We start from the raw sequence: 11514 nt of genomic DNA on the forward strand, positions 1-11514 counted from the left end.
GGGACACATTGACCCACCAACATCAAATTTCAAATCTTTTCTAACCTAAATACTTAGGTTGGATGTAACACAACACAACAATTTGTATGTCAAATCCTTTCAAGTTTGGTGTGTATACCATCAAAATGATGTCAAGGCACATCAGTATGAGTTGGAGTTTTCATAGGGCCTTTAGGTTCTCACATATATTATATTATAAGGAGAAAACTTTGGTACGGTTGTCTGACTAGATGACTGGTTTGACGCTCATAAGAAACGGCACCCATGCTTTGAGCTTGTATCTATGTGTGAGGCTTGATAGTATTATACAAAGCGGTCCGTTCCTTTGTATGAGTTGGAGTTTTTATAGTGCCTTAAGGTTCTCGCATATATTATCATTTTGTAAAGAAAAACTTCGATAAGATTGTTTGACTAAATGACTAGTCCGACGCTCGCAAGGAACAGCACCGGTTCTATGTGCCAACGTGGGGCTCGATACTATTAAAATATAAAATGGTCCATTCTTTTCCGTTGCCAAATAATGAATCTTGAAAACAAACCGTTCGAGATTTCTTGACAACAAATCTAAATGATCAAAAGCATGGCAATAATGAAAAGCTGAGAAAACAAGGACAAATCTAGAAGTGTGCAGTAGTACAATTATTGAACCACTAGGCTGCAAGTTGGTCCCATATCTGATTGCAAGATGAATTATCAGATAGACGAGTCATACGGCCCACTTCCAACAATACCGATATTGTCTTCAATTTGATAATTACCACATGCACAATCCGTCAGGTGTGAGGTTTTATCACAAAAAGTCTTGGTATTAGTTGGAATGAAATTACGATATTTAAACTTTTATTTTCTCATTGATACGGTCGATGTGGCACATTTCAACAAGATCTTCCTATGTAAAGCTGCAAAAATTGATACATCATGAGATATCCTAAATAATTAAATAATACTAATCACCAAAGAAATAATTAAACAAATCTATAAACCTTTAATGTAGTAATACAAATTGTGTGATGAATTTTGTTACCAATATTTGGTGCTGCAATTACATAAATAGTGGGATACAAAATCGTATAAACTTATACATATATATATATATATATATATATATATATATAATAATAATATAGCCAAAACCCCCCCATCCTGAGTTTATTTTAGTTACCCTACACAAGAACAATGTTTTCGACAATGCCAACGATCGTTTCCTCTTTCTTTGGTTGTTGTATGTTTGTTTCCATTGAACTACGTACCGTAATACATCGTATTCGTTTCCGACCGTACTTACAATACCGTAATTCCATCGTTGTTTATACCGTGGGAGTTGGAACCGAGGAGGTTCTCTAGTGATCTGTTTTTTCTGCTCCGGGTTCTGCCTGCTTCTTTCAATAACTCACCCAGCCTTCTTTTCTCATCATCCACGTCGGGATTGGCCGTTCCGAGCTTTTCTTCCCTCATCTCAACAACGTACTCCAAGATTTCGATTGCATCCTCCAACCTGGGTTAATGAACACAACAATCATCAGAAAACCGTAAGGAATCAACACATTTGCTAAACAAAATTCCGTCTTCCAAAAGAGCAACAAAACACAAAAATTTCTAGAGCGTTATAAGTTCATATTTTCCCATGATTAATCGTAGAAACAACGGGTCTAAAGGAAAGCAAGGGCTGCACACAGCACGTACGTACTTAAATTTATCAGGCTTTCAGTGGAAGAAAAAGAACAGAAAACGGAACATGTGTGATAAGGAATACAAACAAGTCCCCCAACCAATTGAGGATTTCCGAAACAGGACACTACCAGGAGAAGAACAAAAGCATGCGCAATGAATATTGGGGACGACACAATGAAAGTAGTGTAAGGGCAAGGATAAAGATGGAGGGTACCTTCCAGCTGCATCATAAGTGCCAGCAAGATTGCTATATACCCCAAGTGTGTCAGGGTGATATGGTCCGCACTCGTGTTCCAAAATAGTCCTGGCTTCTTCGAAGAATTCTTGAGCCTCATATATGGAATAACGTTGCACACAAGTAAGCCCTATTTGGTTAAGAACAATCCCGAAAAAAGCAGTTTTCTTCTCTCCAGTTGCGCGGAGCTTTGAAATGGCACTCTTGAAGGAGTCGTAAGATTCAGAATAACTCCCCAGCATGTAGTACATGACACCCATTTGGGCTTCAATCCCGGCTATGGTGCTTTGTTGACCTGGGGCATCATTGTATATCTTTAATGCCTTCTGTAGCAACATGACTGCCTGCTCAAGGTCATTCATCGATTCATAGATAGCAGAAACATCTGTGAGACCACTGGCCATCTCCTCAGGAGGGACTCCAGGCACGGGCTTTTCATAAATTCGAAGGGCATTCTCACAATATGATTTTGACTCTCTAACTTTCCCAGTCCTGTTATACAAATCAGCCAAGCGGATGAAGACTGAACCAACAGCTGGATGATTCTCTCCTTTGGTGGTCATGAACACAGTGAGTGCCTTCTGATAAGCAAAAGCAGCTTCATCATAGCGAGACAAGGACAAGTATGTGTCTCCGATGCTACAATCAACCGAAGCCACCTCCACTTCCTGGCCATTTGCCACCATGGCCATGCTGGATAACACAAGATGCTCGAGAGCAGCTTCATGATCACCCTTCATCTCACATATAAGACCCATCAGTCTCCTATCTGCAGCCTCTTCGAGAGAAGAAGGGGAACCATTATCTTTATGACTATCGAGAGCCATCTGGCAAAGCCTCTGAGCTTCATCAAATTGCAATGCTTGAACATGAGCTTCAGCCAAATAACGACAAGTCTCACCAACTCTCACATCTGTTTCTCCCAAAACTTGTTTCTGGATTTCCAATCCAGTTGAGTAATGCATAATTGAATTCTCAAGTTGGCCCAGCATAGCATAAGTATCACCCAACTGCATGTGACCAGCAAATTTAGCAAGGGCATGATTTTGGCCTTCGTCAACAGCTGAAAGCTCAATTGAGCGTTCGAGAACAGGAATTGCCTCATGATACTGGCCTAAGCTACAGTAAATTGCTGCCGTGACGTGAAGGCACATTACCAGCTCCAAACAAGGTTTCCCATTTGCAAATAATTCAAATGATTTTCCAGCTCGAAGAGCTAATTCAAGAGCTTTCTGGGGATTATCCCCTGATGAAATCAAATCCCTTGCTTGCTTAAGCAAAAATGGCCCAAGATCTGGATTATATAACCCTGATTCAGCCAAATCCTCAGTTCCTTTCTGAAACTTTGACCCTGCCACAGATGAATTACTGCGTTTCTTCACAGGAGAGGGTCCCGCTTGTTGTTTTTGGAAATTCTTAGCGCTAGGAATAGGAGGTTTGTCAGGACTTCTTCCCTTCGCAACTGATTTTGATGAAGTTTCAGTGTCCACCTGCAAGTGAGCAACTTTCTTCAAGTTCCCTGAAGAAACGGATTTTGTACTTGCAGCTGTAACCATCTTTCCTGATTTTCTATCTGAGGACGAACCTTTCTTAGAACTTGAATCACTACGAGAATCGTACGCTGGCTTTTCTAGCACTTCCTCTTCCATGATCTCCACCTCTCTCATCTCTCCGCCAACAAGATGGCGTAACTCTGAATCTATCCTAGACTCATCACCATCCGATTGAAAACTATGCCTTGAAGACGACTGATCAGAACTCTGCATATCACACACATTCTCATAAAGCTGCTCAATTGAGGTGTCAACCATCCCATCAACTGGACGATCAAGTCCTGTACTCCGGGGGGTTTGCTGATTCAAAGTACTCTTCCGGGATCCATTCAGAGCTGTATTTTCCTTACTTAGCATGGAATTTTCATGTGATTCATTTACCACCTCATCGACAATTCCAGGCATCGCTATGTACCCGAATCAACAAAACCTCTACACCAAATAAATTATCTGCAACAAACGGATCTCAATAAATCAAGCAGAAGATTTTAGCAGAATTCCGAATGCATACATACTGCACAAACCTACGGTTTCCATATATTGAAATAACATTGAACAAAAAGAAAAATGCATCAGCAACATCACCAAAATTCATTTAGGGCCTTTTAGCAATCTGATTTCGGGACTTCGTAAGCAAATATCAAACAATAACCAAAACATATGCACAACATACATTTGCTCCCGAACACAAATCAAAATACATTAAAAACATACAATTTTCATGTTTCTGCGTTTTAGCATTTCACTTTTGAACTTTGTATGTTTCCCAACATACCAAGGAACCAAATAACAGGTTAAACCCAACGGAAAGGTTGCTCCTTTGTGACCGAAAGGTCACGGTTCAAGTCGTGGAAACAGACTCTTTGCAAAGCAAGGGAAGTTCCCCTGACCTCGCAAACTGAGGAGCCTTGTTGGCCTAAGGTCGTCCTTTATCCATTAAAGGAAAAAATGAGAAATAAATAAAACACAAAATGCCCTCATCGGATCTTCACAAAAAAAAAAGAAGAATCCAATCAACCCACACAAACGCATATTACATACAAAACTCATATCACCATTGGAACATGCCAAAGATTAAAACCAATAAAAAACCAATAAAACGAACCCATCAACAATAAAATCAACTTCTTTTCATATTATTGTAGATTAACATGAACCCATCAACAATAAAATCAAGCTCTTTGCAGCTAACCTCTCAAATTAATAAAGAAAAGCATACCAAAAAATGGAAAATAAATAATGGGTTGTTTGTTGAGCTGAAAAAAAAAACAATATGCAGAAAGCAGAAATGGGAAAATCCATACCTGAACAAACAGTCGACCATGTCAAAAGGGCACGAATTGGGTTGTGCTATCTGGGTCTCGATAAAAAAGCAATCTATACGTGTGTATATGTATAAGGTAATGGGGGAATTGTCAAAATATATATATATTTTACTGGTGGGGGTTGTGTGGGATGAGGACGACAGCGGTGGAGGCGAAAAGGGGAAATGCGTAAGGCAAAAAGATGAAATCTTTTGAGGAAAAGAAAAGGAAATTAATTAGGGGAAATGGTGGAAAGTTGCAGAGTTGAAATATCGAAGGGGAAGAGAGATGGCGACTTCTTTCTTCCCCACCCGCGCGTCCTGCTGTAACTCCCCAAATGCCGATTGTTTTGTTTTCTCTGTCTGTCATTTAAACCGGAAATCGCCACGTGGCGGTCTCATAGCGGTATCTATGGAAAGCAATTTATAGGTCAATTTAGTGAAATTTTCGTAATACCAAAAACTACCCTTCCCTTTTATCAACGTTGGGGAAGAAAACTTACTAATTAAAGGGTAAAATAGTAAATTAATACATTTTAATAAAAAAAATAAAAAGTAAAACAACTCGCAGGCCGCACATAAAAGCACGAGATTGTTTAGTGCGGTAAAAACACGATCAGTTTTGAAGTGGTTGTTTTAAATAAAAAATTTTAATAATTTGTATTATAACACTTGTGTAACAAGTTCTATTTTCGACACATAGAAAAAATTATCATAAGCTTGTGGCAAAATATTAGTATCATTTGAAAAGACAATTTTTTTTTTAAATTTTTTTTTTTTACTTTTACATTTTAATTTTTGGGTGGGATGTTGATTTTTTTATGGACAAAGGGTCATTAGTCTTGAAGTTACTTTGCTTCTTCTCAACTTGATCATCAAGGTGGTCTCTAACATGTTGGGACAATAGGAGAAACTATTGTTCCTATCCTTAATAATAAAACTTAGGGATGTGATATCCACACATCCCATTTTAATTCTCACACACCCTTCTAATTTTCGGCATTTTGATCGGATGAATTGAAGAAGATCAACGGATAAAAATTAACAAGAGTGTGTGAGAAGTAATTTGGGGTGTGTGGATAGGACATCCCTAAAACTTAACGTTGTTATTAAGTTTGAATCTAAAACTTAACTTTGCATTTCTCTTTCACCTATGGGTGATGATAAACCCAATAAGTTTGAATCTAAAAGAGGTACAAATCTACCATGTACCGATATAATAGAGCACTACTGCATTAGACGGTTAAATTTACATGTTTACATTTTAACATTTTAAATTTATACTTTTAAACATCAGTGCATTTCATACACTTGTGTATTGTGAGAGAATTATAATTGAATTGGTTAAAGTTATTGGATTCGTTCAAAAGTACTAAAATAATCTCGTGAGGAGACAAATTGGGAATTCTGATGAAGGTGCATCTAGCTTTTGAAATAATCATTGGATTTGAGGCAAACAAGCTTCACAAAGCTCTAGGTTGGATAATTAGAATACTCCCAAATGAGGGGCGTAAGTACAATTTACCCACTCATGACTCATGGGTCAAAATATCAACGCCTACAGGGGAGGTTAGGTCCTCTGAGTCTCTGACCAAACTACCAATAATAGGAAAAAGATCATCTCCACATCTCTTTTTTCAAAATTCAGACATCAAAAGATCTGGGCTTTAAAAATTTAGTCCAACGATTAAAAATTATTATAGCTTTTAAAAGTTTTTACTAATTTATCTGTTTTTAACCGTTGGATCAAATTTTAATGGTCCTAATCACTTGATCCTAGGGCTTTGGAAGAAGAGATCCGGAGATGACCTCTTTTCCCAATAATATATGATGATATACAAATACAATATATGTTTGGAAAATTAATTTTCTTAGAACTATTAAGTAGTTTAAAAAATTAAAGAGAAGATTGTTTAAAAAGTCAGACTATTTGTTTTCAACATGACATATCTTATAAGCTCTTTTTACTAGGGGTGGGTACGGTGCGTTTTCACCCTTAAATCGGAATCGAAACTGAAAAATATGAACGGTTCGATTTAGTGCGGTTTCGCTTAAATTTATTACTAGAACCTTACGGTTCGATCTACACAGGTTCCGATTCGGTTCTTGTCGGTTTACAGTTCCGAATACTAAATTATTTGAACACCAAATCATCTTGCATTCAAATATATCTTCTAAAACTGATTATATAAAGTTACATCTTTGGTAATGGCAACAAGTCAACAAAAAGAGACAACTAAAAGAAATATACATTGGTCAGCAAACTTGGCCATATGTGTCATGAGTCTCTTGGCACATAATTGATTGGACAATGCAACAAAAGTCGGTAGACATATTATCTCTGTGGTATCAAAATGCTTGTCCAATACCAAAATTTCTTTGCTTTTTTCATTTGCCTTGTAACCAATCTTGACCAAGTATATTGGTCGGTGGTCAACAAACAAAAAAATGAAGAAGCAAACTGCAGGTTTATTTCAGACAGAGAGCAAGCAGCAGCTCCTGTACACAATCAAACAACTTATTTCAGAGAGCAAGCAAAATCAAACAACTTATTTCAGGGAGGAAACATGGGCTTCCCTAGTTTTAAAAGTTTGAAGAAGCAAACTGTAGGTTTAAATTTAATTACACAACAATTAAACAGAATTTGCGGACAAATACACCCACTCTTTCTGTATAATCATATCATGTAAAAATGAAAGATTACGAAGAAAACCCAGCTGAGCTCTAATGTTGAACCTATTCTCCAAAGCTACGAGCTGGATGCCCCAAAACATCTCACTCGAACAATTTAACTATCCCATCCCATATGATCGCCTTTATGTATCCGTTAATTATATATCTTATTAACTACACTCAGATTTCAAGAGGAGGCAGAGAAGACAATATCTCTGCAAAGCAATTGAGGAATAATTACTCTAAACAGGAAGGTTGCTGAATAAATTGTCATCTTCAAGCTCCTGAATAAATTGTTTGTATGACATCAACCCTTCTCTGAAAAGTTATTCAGTATGTCACATTACTCGGTGAAAAGAATATATCCCCAATCCAAAGATACCAATTAAATTAAGAGAATCAATAAACAGTCAAGCTTGTCAGGAGGTTTATTTAAGTTGAACGCCAAGAAGGAGCATAGTAGATTTAAAAACAAATCAAATAAAACCAAATAAAAACCAAAAATCATTCTCCAATACTCATTTTATTTCACTAGAAAAACCATGGAAAAGAGAGATAACACAACGAGTAAAAATACAAAATGAAGCCCATTTGAGATACAAAATAACGGATAGTGTGCTCAAATGAAGCCAATCTGAGAACCAAATAAACAGAAATACAAAATACAAAATGGGATAAGCAACTCTACACAATGAGTAAAAATATAATTAACGTACAGGATCAACTAACCTTTGAGTAGTCCCAGGGCTGGAAGCATCACCACCACCCCTTCCTGAATCCCCAGTCTGAGAATAAGGAAAAAGACCAAAATTTTCTATTTAAAAATATTAAAATTTCTAAGACCAAATTTGTAAAGATTAAGTGCTTCCTTATATCAGACTCTTGTACCATTGAATTAGCTTAAACTGCATACTTCCTTAACATTATGTCAAAAGATTTTAACAATGCTTTTAGATCATATAGCAATGGAAGTTTGATCAGCTTCACACTTCCGGTGGAACTCAACCATATTCCTATTCTCAAATATGAGAATAGATAGAGAAAATACCAAAGAACTGTCTGAGCTGTCACGAAGCACGAAGTGTCTAAGCTATCACGGTTTTTTTTCAATTTTTTTTTCAATTTTTTTTTCATACGATTTGATGCAGTTTTTATGCCCAGCCCCTAGTCCTCACCAAAATGCAGGCAAAGAGTGGGCAGAAAATTTTTGGCACAGCGGGACTCATTACAATCCTTTTTCGATGGAGTTGTTAAAGCAAAAGAGGATAAAAATAAAATAAAAACATCTGACGGCTGTGGGATTTGAACCCACGCCCTTTCGGACCAGAGCCTAAATCTGGCGCCTTAGACCACTCGGCCAAACCGTCGCACGTTATACAATGTGACAGATTGTTATAAATGTAATCTTTAATTGCTGACATGGGTCGACGACACTATCATACCTCATCTTTTAAAAGTGACAATGTTATACGACATCTTACGAATTTGTGCCAATGTCAGACCTCCGTCAGTTTTTCTGTTAATTTCTCTGTTAACTGCTAACGTGGCTAGAGACGGAGTCCACTAACTGGATTAAAAAAATAATTAAATATTAAAAGATTAAAAAAATTAAATATTAAAAAATAAAGACCTAGGGATCCGACCTTTCCTTAGCCACCAAACCCTGCCCCGTCCCCCAACCTTCCTCCATCCTTCACCACCCCATCGTCGCCTCGCTTCCTTCATCTTCACCACCCCATTGAAGAAACAAAAAAAAAACCAAGCCCACACCTAGATCCCCTTCCCCACCTACACACACATCACCCTCCTACTTTCTCTACACCCAGTCCCTCATCCGACCTCTCTCATCCGTCTGATTCGCTGTCAACCCCACACCTATCCCCATTCACAACAGATCTGACCATCGTTAGTCCGACGTAATCATCCCCACTGATTTAACTCTGCTCTCGACCTTTCGATTTCCTGCTCCAAGTCTCATGAGTTAAAAACTCACCCAAGAATTAAAATACATACATATACATACACAGAGAGAGGGAGAGAGAGAGAGAGAGAGAGAGAGCATACAAAGAACAAGCAAAGAAGAGCACGAACAGACAGAGGGACAGACAGGGAAAAAGTAGGATTCAGAGGACCCAATAAAGGTTGTGGTCCACGGCGGTGTCTGGGCAGCAAAGTCGTCGTTGGTGAGCTTGGAGAATGGGTTAATGGTGAAGAGAGAGAAAATGGTGAAAATGCGAGAGAAGAGTGAGATGAAGAAGCCGTTTGTGATCGAGTCTGTGTCAACGGTGGTGGCGGAGGAAGTGGTGATGGCGGTGGAGGTGTGTTGGTCGATGATTTCTGGGTAGCCGTTGTCGCGGAGCCATGACTCAAAGAAAGGGTCGGGGACGCTGAGAGATAAGGGGTTGGAGGTGAATACCATGGTAATTCCCTCTCGAGTCCAACCTGCAACTTTTTGGTTTGGCTTTGGATTTTGGGATTTTTGTGATGATGATGTTATGTTGGTTTGTTGCGTTGAGAAGATAAAAAAGGGAGTGAGGAAGAGAAAGAGTGGGTGAGTGAATGAGTGAGTGTTGTTGGGGGTTGCGGGGGAGAATTGCAGAGGAAAAAAAAGGGAGGGGGTTCTGGAACAAAAAGAGGGTCAAGGTAAGGGACGGGAAAATGTGGGGGATGGGGGTGGGTCCCACAATTTCTTAATAATTTTTAAAATGGACACGTGGGCAGGGAGACAGGCAACTATGGAGGTTTTCATGGTGGCCATGGTTTTGGGGAGAGAAACGAGGATGGGGAAACTATCTTGGATTTTGCACTGGCATATGATCTCTTCTTAGCCAACACCTTCTTTAAGAAGAGAGAAGAACATGTGATCACCTACAAGAGTGGGTCGTCAAAAACACAAATAGATTTTCTTCTAATGAGGAAAGGGGATCGTATAACTTGTAAGGATTGCAAAGTTATACCAGGAGAGAGCGTGGCTAATCAACATCGCTTTTTGGTGATGGATGTACATATCAAAAGAGTAAGACAAAAGAACAAGACTTGGAAGTGCCCAAGAACTAGATGGTGGAATCTAAAAGAAGAAAAACAAGTCATTTTCAAAGAGAAGGTAATCACCCAATGTGTGTGGGATAGAGAGGGGGAAGCTAGCCAAATGTGGGATTCCATGGCTAGTTGTATCCGAAAAGTAGCAAAAGAGGTATTAGGAGAGTCCAAGGGCTTTGCCCCACACCAAAAGGAATCTTGGTGGTGGAATGAGGAGGTACAAACAAAGGTGAAGGCTAAGAAGGAATGTTGTAAAGCCTTATACAAGGAGAGGACCGATGAAAATGGTGAAAGGTATAGAAAAGCGAAGCAAGAGGCGAAGAAAGCTGTCAGAGAAGCTAAGTTAGCGGCTTACGACGATATGTATAAACGACTAGATACCAAAGAAGGAGAGTTGGATATCTATAAACTAGCTAGAGCAAGGGAAAAGAAGACAAGGGACCTAAACCAAGTGAGGTGCATCAAGGATGAGGATGGAAAGGTTCTTGTTACAGAGAACGCGGTTAAAGACAGATGGAGAGGTTATTTTCATAATCTTTTCAATGAAGGACATGAAAGGAGTGCTTCTTTAGGGGAGTTGAGTAACTCAGAAGAGTGTAGAAACTACTCCTTTTATCGTCGAATCCGGAAGGAAGAAGTGGTTGTAGCTTTGAAGAAGATGAAGCATAGAAAAGCAATAGGCCCAGACGATATACCAATCGAAGTGTGGAAAGTTTTGGGAGAGACAGGTATAACATGGCTCACTGACCTTTTCAATAGGATTTTGAAAACGAAGAAGATGCCAAATGAGTGGCGAACGAGCACTTTGGTGCCTATCTACAAGAATAAGGGCGACGTACAAAATTGCATGAACTATAGGGGTATTAAGCTAATGAGTCATACAATGAAGCTCTGGGAGAGAGTCATTGAGCATAGATTGAGGCAAGAGACACGGGTTTCGGACAACCAATTCGGGTTCATGCCAGGGCGCTCAACCATGGAGGCAATCTATCTCTTACGAAGATTGATGGAAAGATATAGAGATGGGAAAAAGGATTTAC

General features: G+C 38.8%; 2 protein-coding genes and 1 non-coding gene across 4 annotated transcripts; all 3 read right to left on the reverse strand.

Annotated features, from left to right (window-relative positions):
- Positions 1–962: 962 nt before the first annotated feature.
- On the reverse strand, positions 963–5105 carry LOC126626196 (protein KINESIN LIGHT CHAIN-RELATED 3-like). The gene is made up of 3 exons (XM_050295432.1): positions 4764–5105; positions 1886–3909; positions 963–1495 (listed from the first exon to the last, which is right to left on the reverse strand). The coding sequence occupies exons 2-3, from the start codon at positions 3862–3864 to the stop codon at positions 1282–1284; spliced, it is 2193 nt and encodes a 730-aa protein (XP_050151389.1). The 5' UTR covers positions 3865–3909; positions 4764–5105; the 3' UTR covers positions 963–1281.
- A 1791-nt stretch (positions 5106–6896) lies between these two features.
- On the reverse strand, positions 6897–10135 carry LOC126626207 (PRA1 family protein H-like). Of its 2 annotated transcripts, XR_007624636.1 has the most exons (3): positions 9500–10135; positions 8165–8220; positions 6897–7261 (listed from the first exon to the last, which is right to left on the reverse strand). XR_007624636.1 is itself a non-coding variant. In XM_050295449.1 (2 exons), the coding sequence occupies exons 1-2, from the start codon at positions 9852–9854 to the stop codon at positions 8192–8194; spliced, it is 384 nt and encodes a 127-aa protein (XP_050151406.1). In that variant the 5' UTR covers positions 9855–10135; the 3' UTR covers positions 7711–8191. The 2 variants fall into 2 exon arrangements, 1 of the variants encoding a protein (XP_050151406.1); XM_050295449.1 differs by lacking the exon at positions 6897–7261 and having other exon boundaries at positions 7711–8220.
- Positions 8723–8802, reverse strand: TRNAL-UAG (transfer RNA leucine (anticodon UAG)). The gene has a single exon. It is a non-coding gene; the product is annotated as a tRNA-Leu (tRNA).
- Positions 10136–11514: the final 1379 nt, after the last annotated feature.

Source organism: Malus sylvestris, chromosome 6 (genome assembly GCF_916048215.2).
Source record: "Malus sylvestris chromosome 6, drMalSylv7.2, whole genome shotgun sequence".
Taxonomy (NCBI): Eukaryota; Viridiplantae; Streptophyta; class Magnoliopsida; order Rosales; family Rosaceae; genus Malus; species Malus sylvestris.

Bases quoted from the DNA above. Each gene is read 5' to 3' on its own strand.
- LOC126626196 (XM_050295432.1), bottom strand. From the start codon at position 3,864: ATGCCTGGAATTGTCGATGAGGTGGTAAATGAATCACATGAAAATTCC. The intron at 1,496-1,885 runs GTACCCTCCATC...TCATTAACCCAG, and splicing joins ACTTATGATGCAGCTGGAAG to GTTGGAGGATGCAATCGAAA.
- LOC126626207 (XM_050295449.1), bottom strand. From the start codon at position 9,854: ATGGTATTCACCTCCAACCCCTTATCTCTCAGCGTCCCCGACCCTTTC. The intron at 8,221-9,499 runs GTATGCTCTCTC...CCTTATTCTCAG, and splicing joins CTCTTCTTTGCTTGTTCTTT to ACTGGGGATTCAGGAAGGGG.